Consider the following 17,622-nt stretch of genomic DNA (forward strand, 5'->3'; position numbering starts at 1 on the left):
CAATTTAAGACAACTCCAAATCACAGACAGCAGTAGCTTTGAGTCCCATGAACCTCGGGTGGGGGAAACCACTATTCAGAGAAGGGACCACAGATAGTAGAGGGAGGAGTTTGAGAGCTGACACCGGAAGGAACAGTACAAGGAGACTAACAGCATTGAGGTGACTCCCTAGACAGAGTCAAGCCCGAGTTTCACACCAACTGAAGACTCAGGGGACTCAAGAGTGAGTTCTGCTTGGGCACTGAGGAGAGGTGACACCCAGTCAAGAAGTGGTGACACTCACAGGGGCCTGTTGTTCAGTCCCTTGGGCCCACCTAAGAGCCTCAGGACTCCTGGGAAGCTCGGGGTCAGAAGGGGCGGGTTCGCGCGGAGGGCAACTCACTGAGGAGAAGTTGTGCGGGCCACAGAGCTCGCCCCGGTACTTGCAGGAGAGCAGCATGTCCTCCAGCTGGTGGCCCAGGCGGTCCATGAAGGCAGCGCTGATGCCCTCGAAGTGGCGAGGCGGTAGGAAGAGGCGGAAGTCGGCCAGCTTGCGGAACCACTGGCGGCGCGGCTCGTCGCCCCGCAGCAGCTCGCTGACCAGCGGGCGCGCCGTGCGGTTGGGAAGCAGCAGCCCTAGCCAGTGGCCCGCGTAGTAGAGGTCCCCCTTGGAGAGGCGCGGGAAGCGCAGGGGGTTGTTGTTGCACACGGTGACGGCGGGGAACGGCAGCTGGCGGCTCCACTCGCGGTGCACTCGCGTGTGTGACGGGAAGCTGAGCCAGTAGAGCAGGCGGTTCGAGGACCAGGACAGCAGCAAGCCGAGGGACGTGCAGAAGGCCAGCACCCACAGCGCTCGTCGCTGGAAAGAGCCTCCCGCCGCCGTGCGCCCCGCGCACATGTGCCGCAGCCCGTGCAATTTAGTGCGACTCAGGGACGGCCGCCCCCTGCGGGCGACCCCAGGCCCCTGCAGCGTCCGATCGCCGCTCCGGTCGCCCCCGGGCTGCCTAGCTGCCGCCACCGCCGCAGGCGCCGGCTGCTCGCGGGCCATACGGAAACGTCCCGGGCCGCTGAGCGCGGTCGCCGGCAGCCGGGCTCCGCCGCTCCGGCTCATTCATTCAGCCCGAGGCTGGCGACAGCGGTGGCGGCCCCGGCCGGGCGGAGCCGCCATGGGAGTCCGCAGCAGCAGTGGGAGCAGCAGCAGCGGTGCGCAACCTGCGCCAGGGATGCCTGAGCCCGACAGGAGCTCCGGTGGCGCGGCATGCCCGCCTGGCGTCGCCGCCGCCGCCTCCGCGGGCGCTCGCCCGGGACTGAGTGCCGCCTCGGCCCGCCGCCTCTAGCTCTGGCCTCTCCTGAGTGCTGCTCTTTCCCCCAGGCGCTGCTGGCCCGAGTCTTCCAAAAGGACGAGAGTCACTGGACACTACCTTCGGAGGGGCCCCATTGGGAGCCGCCTCTCCAATCCCTGGGCGCTGTGCCCGCCGACCTATCCCGGTCCTGGACCTCGGGGGACCCTGAGCCGAGTCCCCCCTGCGCCGACTAACCCCAGTTTTTACGATGATCCTGAGAGTGAGACCACTGGGCCAACATGTCTGGTTTGGCCAGTCCCGGGGACCCCACTAGTCTGGCCCTTAGCCCAGTGGTGCTGGGACATGCGAGGGAAGGCGCCAAGGAACGAGCGCCCCCAGAGGCGCTCCGCGGCTCCAAGCTCAGCGGGTGGGGTGGGTGTGTACTGGGGTGAGTGGTCGCCCAGCGCCGACTTCCTCCTTTCCTTTTCCTTCCGGACCCTCCTTTCTCACGGTTGCCTGAGCTGCTTTCGGTTGAGACGCTCCCAGGTTTCCCCAAGTCCAGTTCCTGAGTCCCGCGGGGTGTCTACAGTCTTCTGGGGCCGGGGGCTTCTCAGGGAGTCCTGCGGAAAGCCACTCGCTGCCGGGCCCCTCCAAGGTTGCTGGTCCCAGAAAACTATAGCTTTCCCCCTCGGCACGGATCGTCTTTAGCCCGGCAATGCTGTTCCTTGTCTCTTATCCTCCCTGGGTGCCAGGATCTGGGAACTGCAGAGCCCAAGCAACACCTCCTGGTGCTGATCCGGACTCGCTGCTGCTAGAAGCTCGCAGCTCCGTGAGCCCGTCTCCTCTCGAGACTCTCAAGTCCACGATGGCGGTGGCAGTGGCGGCGGCTGTGCTCCTCTCGGTGGCCCGGCCCTCTTCGGGCCCCGGGCGAACTTGGGCAGCAGCCGCGCGACGCTGGCGCGGCTGGGCTCTGAGCACCTACTACTGTGCTCGCTGGCCCAGCGGCTCCGAGCGGGCGGGGCGGCGGCGGCCGAGGCGAGCGCTGTGCGCTCCTGGAGACGCGGTGCTGACGCTCCCGGCTCCTCCTTGCTGCATTTTAATTCCCGGCCACTGTGGCCGCTGCACGCCGAGCGAGCGGGAAGCCTCGTGTTGAAGTTGCAGGGGAGAGGGTGGACAGCACAGATGTGGTCGGTTGTACCGGCTTGTGGAAGGGATGGAGAGTAGTAAAAATACTGTGTTTATGTGCAAGCTGTGTGCAAAGAAATGTGAGGGGATGCCTGGGCGTGTGAAATGGGCTGGAGAGAGAGAGGGGGGAACTGTGCAGCGTGGGCACTTGAGCAAGTGTGAGTGCGGTGTCGTGCAGGGGTATGTGTAGGATGTGAACTGTTTATATATGAACCGGCGCTTGTGCCAAGTCTTCGATTCGTGAAGCTGCCTGTGGGTGATGTGCTGCGGTTGCTGGAGTGTGTCATAAGTAGAAAAGTGCCTATGATGGGCTGTTATGTTCTGTGTGTGCACATCCTTAGTGGTGGGTATGAATGAGTCTCATTTCCCATTTGCATGTGTATAAATTCCTTTAGGAAGGGCTATGAGCCCAGTTGCTGGGAGAACTTACAGGACTTCTGGCAGAATGGACTCAAGGGACAGATCTTCTCTTCTGCCTGTAGAAACTTCTCAAGTGTCCCAGCCCCTTTCTCTGGAGATGTTCAGTCAGGCAAAAGCAGCTCTCCCTGGATACTGAAGGAAGGGAGGGTAGGAAAGGGGATGCTGTTCCTAGACAAGAGACCCCATCACACCCTCCACGAAGCACTCAAGCCTTTCAATAACTCCTAGACGCTTTTTAACTTTTGATGCTGCCCTTTAAGTATTCTGCTTAACCTTTCGGTGGTGGAAGGGACTGAATGTGGTTTCAAGGAACAACTGGCTCCATTTTCTAAGAGATGTGAGGGAGGCCAGGGCTTCCCCAAGGTGACACAGCTGGGCAGTGGTTAGCTGGATTCAAGGCTTGGATCCCAAAGCCCTGACAGTTCCTACTGTCTCACAGAGTTCTGCAGTTTTCAGCCACTGGATCAGGGTTGGGATCCTGCTCCCATGGCTGCCTGGGCATGCAGGGTGCACAGAAGGCTCTACACATACTTTCTGAACATCACTTAGAGAGGCAGCTCTCTGGGGTTTTTTCCTTTGGGATTAAAAAGGATTCCCAGACATCTCTGAGTAGATGCAACCAGTAAAGGAACCAGAGCACAAGAAGACAGACATCCCAGTTGGTGGAGTATCAGAATTCTGGGACAGGAGACTGGAGGGTGAAAGACTTGGGAACAGAGAGGAATTTACAACTTTTGTGAGATTCAGCCAGATCTGTGAAATGTAGGTTTCTTCGAAGGAGGCACAGAGAGCAAAAGTGGATGTTCTGTTCACACTGGCCTGGGATCTTCCCTTCTATGAAGCAACTCCTTGTATCAAAGCTCTGAAGAAGATTGTATCTGAGCCCTTCATCTCCCACTCATCCACAAAGCCACATACACCACACATATGCACACAAGCACACGTGTCCACATACATGCGTACATTCTGTATATACACATGCCCTACCCAATTCACACAACTGCACAAGCAATACAATTTTTAACACATTTGAACATACATACAAACATACATGCTGCCATCTTGCATATGCATACAATACACATTGTATATTGTGTGTATATATACACAGTATATTTACACAGTATACAAATATAAACAACCATAAGAATGTATATTACCCATAATGCATTCATTCACAATCACGTATATATGCACACAATACACACATACTATGCTCACACTCAAGCACACAGCCACAAATGTCTAAAAGCCACACCTCTTCCTCCTCCTTCCCCTTCCTCCACTCCTCCTCCTTCTCCTCCTCCTCCTTTTGTTTGTTCAAGACAACATTTCTCTGTGCAGCTCTGGCTGTCCTGAGACTTGCACTGTAGACCAGGCTGGCCTCAGACTCAGAGATCTACCTGCCTCTGCCTCCAGAGCGCTGGGAATAAAGGCGTGCACCATTACTACCTGGCTCATCTGCCCTTTTTATATGCCTGGGAAGCAACTGTCGCTTCTGAGCAATTCTGAGATTCAGCTGTGGATTCTTCTTCCTTGAAAGCACCTGTCAGTTTTTGGCTTTCGCAGGAAGTTCTGAGGGTGCCAGTGTACTGTACTCTCAATAAAAACCTTCTGTCTGAACACTCCTGGCTTAAACCAAGGATCCCTGCCTGGGAATTCAGGGACTTCTTTTAGCCTAGAGGCCTGGATGCAGCTATTGCTAAAGCATCCAGAGCAAGCATCCCAACATCCTTACTCTGCAGTTGCACAATGATCTCTTTTGCCAAAAGTTATTCTGGTTGGTTCTGCTGTTATGGGCTTTTCTTTCCTGGCTGTTTCCTTCTTGAGGCATAAACATGCCACTGTGGGCCGACGGAGTGTCACCATTACCCTGTTTTCCCTCTCCGTCCTCCAAATGGACAGTAGGCACAGGGAGTGGCAATATCCTGCTTAGACCTCCACGGGTCTTGGCAAAGAAACAGAGTGTGACTTGAAGCAAAGGCTAGTGTGTCTCTCCTGGTGACCTCATGCCTCAGCATGTCCCCTAGACTGACCGAGATGCCCCTCCCTCCTCAGTCAGACCAGCAACATTGTCCCTCAAAATTCCATTGCTGCCTTCACTCTTTCTGATGATTGGTCTTTCTGTCTCTACGATCCCAGTACTCTTATGCCTTGTGCAGAAGTCACAGAGACAGTTCTTATCATAGCACAGGGCCCTTGTGTGTGTCCAGGTCTTACTTGAGGACTCTGAACCGTTTGAGGACAGAAACTACGTCTCATTCATATTTATGTCCCTGCCTCTCGTCTCACTTTCCAGACACATTGATGACACACATTGATACAGGAGAATAGAGGAAAAGAAATAATATGCCTAAAAACTATATTACATGCCAAGCAAAGAATAAGACACATTTTGCCTTATTTCCTTCTCTTAACACTTTACGGAAGGGATTTTGCTGAACTAACAGCTTGGGGCAGAATCGAAGTGAGTTCTAAGTCTTTCCAGTGTCCAGGTTTCTCCCTTATGTATTATCTCTTTAAATAACATTATAATAGATATTATCACCACCACCATTACAATTATTATCTCCGTCATCATCATCATCATCATCAACATCATCATCATCATCATCATCAACATCATCATCATCAACATCAACATCATCCTTCCTTTCTTGTTAATTCATAGGGAAGGTTTCAAATGTTTAACACTAAAATAAGTTTCATAAATGTTCTAAGTGCTTAATCATCTAGAAAAAATATTCTTTTATTTCTTCAAAGAGACTACTGAGAGAGTACGTCACTTCCTTGAAGCTACCCAGCTATTAAGAGAGTTCAGCTCCATCCCCTTGTTCCTCCCATACAATGGCTCACATGACTTAACTTTCCTTCCTGGTGGATTTTTCTTGAACAGCCAAACAAATCTATAAGCTTGTGCATAAACTGACCATCACACCCTCTCCACCAATTAGCCAAAGTTTAGCACTAAGACCTCCCATAAGAACCCTTTAAGAAAAGTCTCTTTGCTTCTTTATCACCTCAGGATCTAGGACTCCACACCTGGCACCTACCTAACATCCAGTGTAATGTCATGTGTCATGTGTGGTGCAGTAGCGGATTCCTAAGGCTCAATCCTCATCCTGGCCTGTGACCCACCACCACAATTATAAGTTCCTTTCTCCCCTAAACCAAGGTCCTGGTTTCTATTTGATTTTGATACATGAGTTTGTCGTGTAGCTCAGTCTGGCTTTGAACTTTTAATTCTCTTGCCTTGACCCCCAAGAGAAGGGATTACAGATACATGACACCACATCTAGCAGTTGCCTCTTTATGACTGTGGTGAGGTTTGAGGTTTCAATAGCCCAAGCCGGGCCCACCGTCTCTCCTACTCTCTGCCTACAGATGCGAATATACAGCTCTCAGCTACTGCTCCAGAGTCTGCCTGCATGCCGCCATGTTCCCCACCGTGATAATAATGGACTAAATCTCCAAAACTGTATGCAAGCCCCCAATTAAGTGCTTTCTCTTGCAATAGTTGCCTCATTCATGGTGTCTCTTCACAGCCACAGAACAGTGACTAAGACAGAAGTTGGTACCAGGGACTCAGTGCTGTTTGTTGAAAGAACTGGAAGACATTTGGAAATTTGGATTAGAAAACTGGTTAGATGCTTTAAGCGAGGATAACCTGGCCATCCTAGAAGGGATATGGAAGACGATGCCGGGGGTTGGGGGACATTTGAACTGAGAGGGCCCAGGTCAAGAAGTCTCAGATGGGAAGAATAGTAAGTGGCCTGGAGATGGTTCTTGCAATATTTTGGCAAAGAATGTTGCTGTTTTCTGTCCTTGTCCTAAAAACTTGCCAGAGGCTAAATTGAAGAGTTGGATTAATGAAATTGGAACATGAGATTTCAAGGCAGCATAGTATTGACTGTGTCCTGTTGTTATCGGTGGTCATTCTTATGCAGATCTATAGTGAAAAGGAGCACGTTGAGCCAGAAAAAAAAAATGTATAGTTAGGACAGAAGGAGCACACAGGAAATGTATAGAAGCCAAATCCTGTGCTCAAGCAGATAGGAAGGTTAAAGAAAAGTCTGATGCTAAATGGGACAAGGGTGACCTCGGGGCAAGAGCCCACTCAGCCAAGTTTTTAGCTTGTAAACAATTGAATTACAAGGAAGCATCAGCAGCGAAGGAAGCCATCAACCACAGAAAGCTGATGCAGATGTCACTGAAGGAGGAGGCCAAACTCCAGCTCCAGCAAGCAGCAGAACTGGGCAGCTTCAGCCCTGTGGTTCTGGCTTTAGAGTTAAGGGTACTAAAAAGGGTCTCTGGAACCCTTCTCAGTGGCTAAGGAAAGCTGTTACAAGATGGTGACTTGAAGATGCCTGAGGCCAGTCATGTGTAAGGGTTGTCTCTGCATGGAGGCCCAGAGAGGCCATTACATCAGGATGTGTGGACGAAGCCTGGATTTTGTTGGAGACACCCAGATGTTGGAGACGCCAGAGCTTTGGGGTACTTGCCAAGAAGAGCTGCGTTCCAGGTGTGGAACTAGCCCAAAACAGTGAAGTATGTTGTAGTTAACAGAGTAGATAGGAGTTGGAACTCTGCTACGCACTTTGATGTCAGATATGGAGATGCATAGTTTGGAGTTTGCCCTGCTGATTTGTGTTCTTACTTTGGTCCAGTAACTCCTCACTGTGCTCCCTTTCTTCCCTCAACAATGGCTGTGTGTATTCTGTGCCAATGTATGTTGGAAGTATGTGATCTGCTTTCTCATTTTGATTTTGCAGAAGGCTACTGTTTAATCGCCATGAGTCTCAGAAGAGACTTTGGATGTTATCAACAAAGTTGAAACTGATAGGGTAGGGTACTTTTGAAGTTGGACTGAATGCAAAGATTCCCATTGCCACAAGCCTGTGAGGGCCAGGGTAGTTTGAGTAGGAGTAGCCCTCATAGGCTTATATTTTGAATGTTTCGTCACCAGGGAGTGAAACTCTTTGACAGGATTAGAAAGACTAGGGGGCGAGGTCTTGTTGGAGGAAATGTGGAACTAGAAGTGGGCTTTTAGGTTCCAAAAGCTCAAGGCAGGCCCGGTTGCTGTTCCTATAGAACATTAGGAAAAAGATGAAGAGAGTAGGGGATGTGCTCCATGGAGGTGTGGTGAGGCATGGGGACAAGGGTGACCCCTCTGGGGAACCCATATTGGAAATATCTTCCCCCTGAGGTACATGACATAGTACAGAATGGAGTGTATTCAGGGCATGGGGAGGAGAGTTAAAAGGGTAGTAGAGGCAGAAAGAGAGAAAAGGAGAGTAGAGAAGTAGAGGCCAGCCTTGAACATGGGGGGAGTGGAAAGAGGAAGAGCAAGGGGGAGAGCAAGAGCCTGAGAGAGCAAAGAGCAGGAACACAAGAGAGCAAGAGACAGAGGAGGGGCAAGCAGCCCCGTTTAGAGTGTCAGGTAACTGGGGTGAGAGCATTCCTGGCTGTTGCCAGGTAATGTAGGGGTGAGGTTTACATAATCCTAACACTGGTGTCTTTCCCACTTTGTCTATGGATTAGGATGCATCTCTGAGCTACTGCTTCAACGCCTGCTACTATCCTTCCCATCATGATGATAATTGGACTAAATCTCTCAAGCTGTAAGCCGGCCCCGATTAAATGCTTCCTCTTACAACAGTTGTTGTGGTCACAACTTCACAGCAATAGAACAGTGACTTAGATAATGACACATGGAATATGTGACTTCTGTTGGCTTCCTCAAGTTTCACTGAAGCCACTGGTGTTCCTGCTTATCCCCAGACCCTACCAGTGAGGCATCAGATGCCATTTAGCTCTGCCTCTTGCCTGCAATGGGAGACCCTTCCATCACCCTCTTGTAACAGTGCTAGAGCACTGTGGGAAACTCTACTTGGGAAATTCTCCTATTCTTAAGACCTCATCTATGAGGAGCCTTACAGAATAGTCAGATCTTCCTCTAGGATGAGAACCCCAGCTACTCTGTAGACTTGGAGTCCTTCACTGTTAAAGGGGCTCTTACATACAGTTGCCTAAAAGTCTTCCAGCTCCTCTTCTCCAGGAGGAGTCCTGGGGTCTTTTATTTTGTCATCTCTTGCATAATACCACTGTGGGGCTGGGGATCCTGAGTGCTGGTCTTATGCCAAGGTCTCTAGCCTCAGGCCGTGTGAGTATACGAATCCTACACTAGATCATTGCCAAGGCAGTCCAAAGGCAGTGGTTTCTTGGTGTCTTTGTCTAAGTGTGCTTTCCTTTGAAATGATACCACAGATTTAGCTTGCTTTGCTTTTAGCATTAGAACTCACAGACAGTAGGGTATAAGGGCTTTTTGTTTGTTCGCTTGTTTGTTTTGTGGCTTTGCTGCAAACCTAAATCCCTGCCCTTTTTCTTTGCTTCTCCACCGTGGCTTTCGGTGACTCTGCCTTCCTTTCTTTCCCCATTCTCTCCCATTTTGTTCTCACCAGTCAGGACTCAAAGCCTAACTTTGCTCTCTGCACATGCTCTATTCCATGCTTCAGGTGTCCCTGGGAACCCTTAGAGCCTCAGAGGTGCCTGCGTTGTTGCTGGACCCAAGGAAATGTTCAGCAATTGCAATGCAGTTTCTTTTACTGGTGGGAAGAAACTGAGAAAGACTTCTTAACTCATTATATTCACGGGTCCCCTCCCCATCCTCCTCCCCCACCACACTCTGTGTGTTTCCATCTTTTGAACATTTGATCATTTGTCTTTGCTGACTCCTACCCTCAATGTCTTGTCTGTGCAATCCTAACCTCTTGGTGCTCTCTTCTTCTGAGCTTTTCCTCACATTTCCCACATCATTTCTGTTTATCTTGTCAATCACTCATGGGAGCCTATGACACTCAGAAGGAAGACCATAGGGTCTATGTCTAAGGAAGGGCTTTGCTTCACTTTGCACAGGGCCAGTAGATACTTGGCTAGAGCACTGCTGTCTTCAAAGGAAGAGCACTGAGAATTGGGCTGTATGGAAACGAAGCTCATTCCTTTCAGTTCAGTGGAAGAGGCATCGGAAGTTAAGAGGCTTCCTGTAAACCACATGGCTTGGTACTGATAAAGCAGGACCAAATGTAGGTCCAAACTTACAACCCCACCCCCTGTTCACTCTCTCAGATGACTATTTTTAAAGTCCTCTTTAAAGGTTGGTGTGTCTGAAAGAGTGTTTCTCTAGTGAGTTCAAGAACTTGGGTTTTCTCTCTCCATCTCCCTCCCCTACCTCCTTCTCTCTCCCACCTCCCTCTCCCTCCCCTACCTCCCTCTCTCTCTTCCTCTCCCTCCCCCATCCCCTTCCCCTCTCCCTCCCCTCCCCAACCTCCTTCTCCCTCCCCCTCCCCCTCCCTCCCCTCTTCCATCTCCCTCTCCCTCCCCCACTTCCCTCTCCCTCTCTCTTCCCCACCCCCTCTCTCTCCTTTGAAAGGAGTACTATACCCATGTAGTTCCAAAAGACATAGGGAGACTCCACAATAATGCTTCTTCACATCTGGAGCCACTTGTGTTTCTTCCCTAAAGGAATCTACCTCCTCAGTTTCTAGAAGATTCATTCAGAAGGACTTTTGAGTATACCTATGTGGGTGTGGTCTTCATGTCCTCACTTTTCACCTGAAAGGCAGTGTTCAGTGAACACCATTGACTAGAGTGATAGCATTTTCTGTTTCCACATCTATGTTACCTGTTCTGAACTCTCAGTGGTTCTATGGTTGCCTTTCTTGGCACTTCCTTCTAACTTCTGTTACCTCCCCCAATTTCTTATTTTGTAGTATTCTGCTCACCCATCCACAAAGGCTCGAAGGCTCTGTGACATGGATCAAAGTTGGGCTGGCCATTTCCTTATCAGATGTTTCCTTAACTCTTTGCCAGACATGTTAATGGATAAAAGCTCTCCTGTAAATTACCTCAAACAGCAAAGCTGGCAAAGATAGCCATCTCGAAAGTATATCATGTGATGCCTTTGCATAGAAATTAATTTTCTGGCTTATTACCCTTTGGATAATTGTAACTCTCTTACGTGCATACATGTGTGCACATATATGCATACATGCACACACACACACACACACACACACACACACACACACACGAGTGTGCACACACAGCACTGGGCACCCTGAGCACTGGTTGGCAGAAAAAGCTACTTTGGGATTTAGATGTGTCTGTACCCAATAAACAAAGTGACTAAGACAGAACACTAGGAGATGCAAAGATGCCAAGGCCAAATATGATCTTAATGAGCAAGTACTTGAATTAAAAAGAGGAAATTGAGGTAGAGCTTAGTGGCTTGCTCTGATGAGGACAATTACCATAATAGTGATGGTGCTGGTGATGGAGATACTGGGAAGCTGATACCAGTTAACATTGTGTATCTGTTAGTACCAGAACTCTCACAGAACCATGGTTATAGACCTCCTTTGTACTGCAGGAAATAGAGGTACAGGCTAGATAAGTCATGTGCCATCAGTGGCTTGGGTAGAACATGGTTCTACCCAAGTTATCTGCTCTAGAGTACATGGCCTTAAATATATTGGTAATTTTCTACAAGTAGATGTTTATTGAACATCTGATGTTTGGGCACCATCTTTGATGCTGAAAACAAATCTGCTCAGGTAACCTCCCTGCTTTAATGGGGGTCTAGGGTAAGAAAAACTGGGAAGTGCTAACATCAAGTACTAATTGGTATTTGTAATAAAGGGTTATTCTACCCAGTGTGGACAGTATGTTAAGAGGGCTCGGAGGAGGGGCAACTCTAGTGATTGTTGTGAGAACTCTCTACTTTCTACTGAAGTTTTGCATGAATTTTCATCTTATCCTATCAACTAGCAGAGTGTTGGGTGACATCTGGCCAAACTGGACATTCAGACAGGATGACAGACAGACAAAGGCATGGGTTCTCTTTACCCAGAGCTGTCACCTTCACCATGTCCATGTGGGTTCTTCGCTTTCTCATGGTGTCTTGCTGATGTAGTTTCTACAGTCTAATTAATACAGCCTACCCTCCCAGCAACCGTTGCCCAACACTTCTTCATGCTATGCTTAGACTTTCATACCCCAGTCTTGCTTGCAAGCTTAGTCATGGCCATAAGTTAGTAGAGAAATGGAGCCGTGCACACTTTCCTAGCCAATTTGTTCTCCCCTATGCGTAACAAAACTCTTGTTAAAATAGTTAAGCATAATAACCCTCTCAGCGGTAACCACCCACTCACGATGAAAAGGCATGCAGTTAAAATAGGATTTAATGAAATATAAAACCTCAGGTACAATTAGGTGTTTTATTCACAGCTCCTTAGATGTCCCCATATTCTTTCTAATCATGAAAGTCTTGCCCTGGCTCTCACCTCTGCTTTGGGGAGCATCAGCTCCCCAGTCTTGAATCTGTCTCTCAGACAGACCCCATGCTGGGGCTTTGAGATTTTAAGGTCCGGTTGATTTATCAAAAGCTGCATCCAGACCGCTTTCCCTGGTCACTGGGGCTTTCCTGTGTGTCAGCCACCAATGGTTTTGTTTACCCTACTTGATTTATAAAAAGGCTTGGCCAAGAAATTGCCTTGGGTCTGCTATATCTTGTTTATCCCTTTGTCCATTCCAAGGAGGGGCCTCCATGAGAGATGTAGTGTGTCTTTCTGCCATGGTATAGACCAGTGTGATTATCCAAATAGAAGAAAGAAAGAGAAGGTGATTGGGATTGGCTGGAGTAACAGAACAACAGATATCAACCAGAACTGTTACATGTGTCTCTAAGGCAGCCACATAACTGCTCCCTTCATGAATAATATTATCCACGACATATGCATATCAACAGAAGAAGACATGAGATGTTTCTTTGTTCCAGTTTCATTCTCTTTGTTGTTGGCTTAGGTGCAGGTTAGACCACACTGGCTATTATTATAAAACCATTCATGGAGCCTGTGCTAGTGCCAAATCCAGAGTTATTTCTCATTTTCCAGGAGAAAGAAAGCGAGCCCACAGAGAGAATTTATTTGCCAAGGGCCACTCAGTGTACCATGTAGGTGGCACAGCTTAGATACCAACCCATTTCAGACTCAAATGTGTTGGTAATTGTCTTCTGCTTATATTCGTATGTTAATTTGTGCCCCCCAAGACTGTTTGCCTGAAACATCTACACTCATGCAGCTTCTGGGAAGTACTGGCAGCCAATGGCTGGGCAGAGCAGAGGTGAAGGACAGAGAAGAGAAGAAGAAATCTGCCATACTGGGAGAGGAGACACCATGCCTGAGAAGGTGTGGAATGGAGAACATAGCTACTATGTAGGAGCTGGAGAAGAGTAACCCAAGAGGGCTGCCTTTGTCCAAGGCAGCCATAGTGGAATGTAGGATTTAGTAAGTACGAACTCAGGACTATCAGAGGGAGGTAGATTAGACATGTGGAGGTTAGGATGTAGCCCAGCCATTGAGCTGATTAAGGCATATTAAAATATAAAAGCTGTGTGTGTGTGTGTGTGTGTGTGTGTGTTTAATTAAAAAACTCAGAGCATTAGGGCAGGTATCAAAGAATGTGCAGGATTTGTTAAATGTTATACTACTATAGGTAATGACATGAATGGCAGAATTCTGGGATCCAAGAAAAAGAAATGACAAAGTAAGTGTCACTCTAACTCAGGAACCCCTTGGAGGACAAGGGGAGAGCAGAATTGACTGGGGTCAGAAAAGGGTCTCTGAGGATCTGCTATGGCCGGGTGTGTGTGTGCTGCTTTCCAGCCCTGAGTGATGTCACCAAAGCAAAGCTCACATGGCAGAAGCCTATCAGTTAGGAAGAGGTCTAGGGAGGTTCCTGCATGAGTAAGTGCTCAGTAGTTAGAGAAAGCCAGTCAAAATACTCTCCTTCTCCAACATTCAGAAGGTACTACACACCAGTGTCACATACGGTCACAGAGTAGGAACTGGTGTCTGCCAACCTTGGGCCTTCATCCTAGCCTCCCTTGTCTCCTCCCTCATCTCTCCTCTCCTACTCCCCTTCACCCACTAGGGTTTGCTTTCTCCTCAACACCTCCTTAGCCCATACACACCTACACTTACTCATTCCGTGCCTCTCTGAAGCCTCTAGCACTAATGCGTAACATCAGACTCACAACAGTTTTCTGGAAAATCTTGGCGTGATAAAGCTTGGTGAGTCACAGGAGCTGTGAAAAACCTCCTAGCTTCTGAACTGGCAATTCTGCACTTTAGAAGTTTCTCCAGGGAAACCAACTCCAAAATAAAGATGGAACTATAAAGGTATCCCCAGCAAGGCTTCTCATAGAGATGTGTCCCCATGCTCAATGAAAGAGGAGCCAGTTATCAGACAAGTGATAGATAGACACAGTGTCACAAGGAAACTGCTGACTTATAGAGAAGAAGATGAAGGCATACATACTTTCTTTGGAACAGATATGAAAAATATAGAGTAAACTGAAATAGAAAGTTCTGGTTTCTTTGGGAAGTTAGTTATGTCAAATGATGTTTTGCTATACCAGACACAAGGATATGTGTTGTTTAGAAAGAATGTAAATATGACCTCACAGGAAGTGGGAGCTCAAGCATTGGTTTGCCTTGCTCTGCCTCCCCAGTCTTCGATGATGACACATATGTATTGCTTCACTTTACATTGCATTGCTGAGCTTTGCTTGTGGTGACTTCATAGAGAGAAACTCACCAAAGGATTTCTCATATGGTTCCTGTGGCCTCTTGCCACTTCCTTGTACTTGGGCTGATTGGTGAGCCTTGTTGTTTCTTCTGGATTAAATTGGCCTTGCTGACTCATGCAGTGTCCACTGAGTAGACTGAACTGCAACCGTTGATTTGTGTGTGGTGTTTGCTAGTGGACTGGACTGAGAACAGCAAAGATTGGAATCACCCCAAAGAATTATTTCTAAACAGGTCCACTTCCCCCTATCCCAACAGCCTTTCCTTTCTTTTACATTACCTCTGGTGAGTGATGGGTTAGAGGAGAGGTTCAACCCTTATTAAAGCCCATCAGTGTGTGTGTGTGTGTGTGTGTGTGTGTGTGTGTGTGTGTGTGTGTGTGTGATGCTATAGTAAGAAAAGTTGTATTCATAAAATGAAAATACTAATATGTTAGGTCATGATATCTCTGACCTTTCAGCCAATGCAATCACTCTCCTTGATCAGAGCTGCACAGTAAGTAGTAAAAGTGACCATATTGTCATCTTGATAGCAATGTTCACCCTGACCTATGTATATTTGGAGTTGTCCTTCTGAGCTTGTAACTCCTGAGCCTTCCTTCATTGTCAGTGTCTTCACCTGTCTCAGCCCTTTTTAAACCCAAACCCTAGGGGCTAGTGACATAGTAGACACTCTGTGACCAAAGAATGACTTGTAAGGAATTCTCACTGTTAATGCACGTGCCTGTACATGCATGTAGACATGCATATTCATAAACACACACACTGATTAAAGGCCACCATGCTAGTCATTTTTGTGTTTCTGTGACAGAATACTAACAGAAGCAACTTTGGGAAGGCAAGATTCACTTGGCTCATGGTTGAAGAGGGTTTCAGTTCATCATGGCAGGGAATGGTGGGGCAGCTCAGATCACAACAGCAAGAGAATATGGCTCAGGCCCTCAGTATCACAGTGACTGGAAAGCAAGAACCAGGCATAGGAATGACCTTCGAAAGCTTAGAGTAGCTTCCTTTTGCAGTAGGTCCTCCCTGCCAAAGTCGCTAGAACAGAACTACTAGCTGGGGACCAAGTTTCTAAATATGAGTCTCTGGGAAACATTTCAGAATCAAACCATAATGTCCAAGCAAGTACCAAACTCTTCCCAGTACATCAGAGGAGTTTGGGTGAGAATGACTAGCAGGAAGAGGCTTTACAAGTGTCCCTTGTGTTTTCCCTGTCTCTGCATCCTTATCCCAGTCTCCTCCCAGTGACCTCACTGACTATTGATTGGAAGTCTGGATGATGATGATCATGAAGGGGTGAGCCTTTTCCCAGACCAACTCCACTCCACACTTCACTATTATCTGAATCTTCTTTAGCCTGAATTTTTCAGTTTAGAACTAGCATGACAAGGTAAGAAAAATAATCATTGGAGCAGCTGGCATGCATGTCATAAAATCTATAATGATAATAATAATAATAATAATAATAAATTACAATGATAATATATTTAACTTGTAGAGGATAGTAATGTGACAAACATGGTGTTAGAAACTTTGCATATATTATCTCATTTAATCCCCTCAGTAACTATAATGAAATAGATGTCATTCTTTCTATTATATTGTGGAGGATTTTGAGACTGAGAAATATAAAGTGATTTATTATAGTCAAATTCAGGCTTGCTGATGTCAAACCCTCTCCAGCCCTTGGCCTCACACAATACGGCTTTCCAAGTGCTAAAGCTACCATATGATGGCTGTGTATGAAGAAGCCTTTGCTTTCTTGGCACCTGTTTTTTATTTATGTAACAATCCTGTTAACACCTCATTATTTGTTTTTGTTTTTTTCCCTGGAACCTTTGTTAGAAGAGAAATGACAAATATTGTGGAAAATAAAAGATTGGCTCAAGATTCAAGAGGACATGAGAGCCTGTGTATGTGGCCAAAGCCTAACCAAAAAGGGAAAAGGGAAGTTTAAAACAGGAGCACACACACACACACACACACACACACACACACACACACACACACACACGGGAGAATCACTAAAAATAGGTATTATTGCATGTTAGGGCAAACTCAGCATGTTTCATGTAATCCCTAATATGTTAGCCCAGAATAATAGTAGGAACTCACAGTGAGGACTCTGAGCCTTTGGGGTTCTAAATTGTTCTGTAAAAATCTGCACAGGGAAGGGGAGAAGGTTGGGTTGTAATTTTAGGAAAATGTCTAACCAGTGGCCATGCCCAGAAGAGGAATGTCCGAGGTGGTTCTCAACCAATAAACAAATCCTTCACTCTTAGAAATGTGGGCTAATTTGAAAAGCAGCATCCCTTTGTGCAAAAGAGTCAGAGAATCAAAGCTTTCACTCCTTCATGAGCCAAGACGTCAGCCTCCATCGTTAGCCAAAGTTGCCCTGCCGTCCTATTTCTGATAGCTAAATGGTTATTCAACACAGAGCTTAATGTTCTGAATTGGTTCCGTGGTTGTCAGCTGAGCTATGCCGTGGGTGTTCAATCATTTGACAATAGGGAGTTTCGTGGTATTTAGGTGTTTCTATTTCTTTTTTTGTTTTTTAAGCAAAAAAACAATGACAGGCCAATTTTACCACATCTTATTCCCCTGCAGGAAGAAACAATAAAGGAGAGATAGAATTCTTTTAGAAAAAAAAAAAAAAAAACAAAACACATCTGCCTTTCCTGTCTTCCCTGGTACATTTAGGGGTTCGCTCTGTAGGAGGGGACGCATTTTCTGCTGTAGGTGACAGCAGATGTATAGAAAGTGTCAGATATCAGATCACAATAATAATGCTGTTAGCCTCCTGCATGCAAACTCCCCATGCAGTGTTCGTTCTATCTATCTATCTATCTATCTATCTATCTATCTATCTATCTATCTATCATCCATCTATCTATCTATCTATCTATCTATCTATCTATCTATCTATCTATCTATCTATGATCCTTTTTTTTCCTTCTCAAATGTGTCCGTTGATGGATTGAGAGATGTGTCCACTATGGCTTGTGGAGTATTGGCACAATAGTCTTTTAAATGTGGAACTGGAATTTTACACACAGAGATTTTGCCAGTGGGTTCTAAGCCTCTCTTCAGAAATCTTAAAAACATTCC

General features: G+C 47.3%; 1 protein-coding gene across 2 annotated transcripts in view; it reads right to left on the bottom strand.

Annotated features, from left to right (window-relative positions):
* The window catches only part of ASIC2 (acid sensing ion channel subunit 2), a gene marked incomplete at its 5' end in the record, with an annotated part of 1,010,761 nt that overhangs the window by 258,286 nt on the left and 734,853 nt on the right, over nt 1-17,622 (bottom strand). Inside the window, one exon of one of the 2 annotated variants that reach the window (XM_080922521.1) lies at nt 383-1,090. The exons of the other annotated variant lie outside the window; for it this stretch is intronic. Coding sequence (XP_080778647.1) covers nt 383-1,090 — 708 coding nt within the window. Of the gene's footprint in view, nt 1-382; nt 1,091-17,622 lie in introns of those variants that run through there. 2 annotated transcript variants of the gene reach the window in all.

The sequence above is a fragment of the Micromys minutus genome (assembly GCF_963924665.1).
Source record: "Micromys minutus genome assembly, chromosome: 10".
NCBI lineage: Eukaryota > Metazoa > Chordata > Mammalia > Rodentia > Muridae > Micromys > Micromys minutus.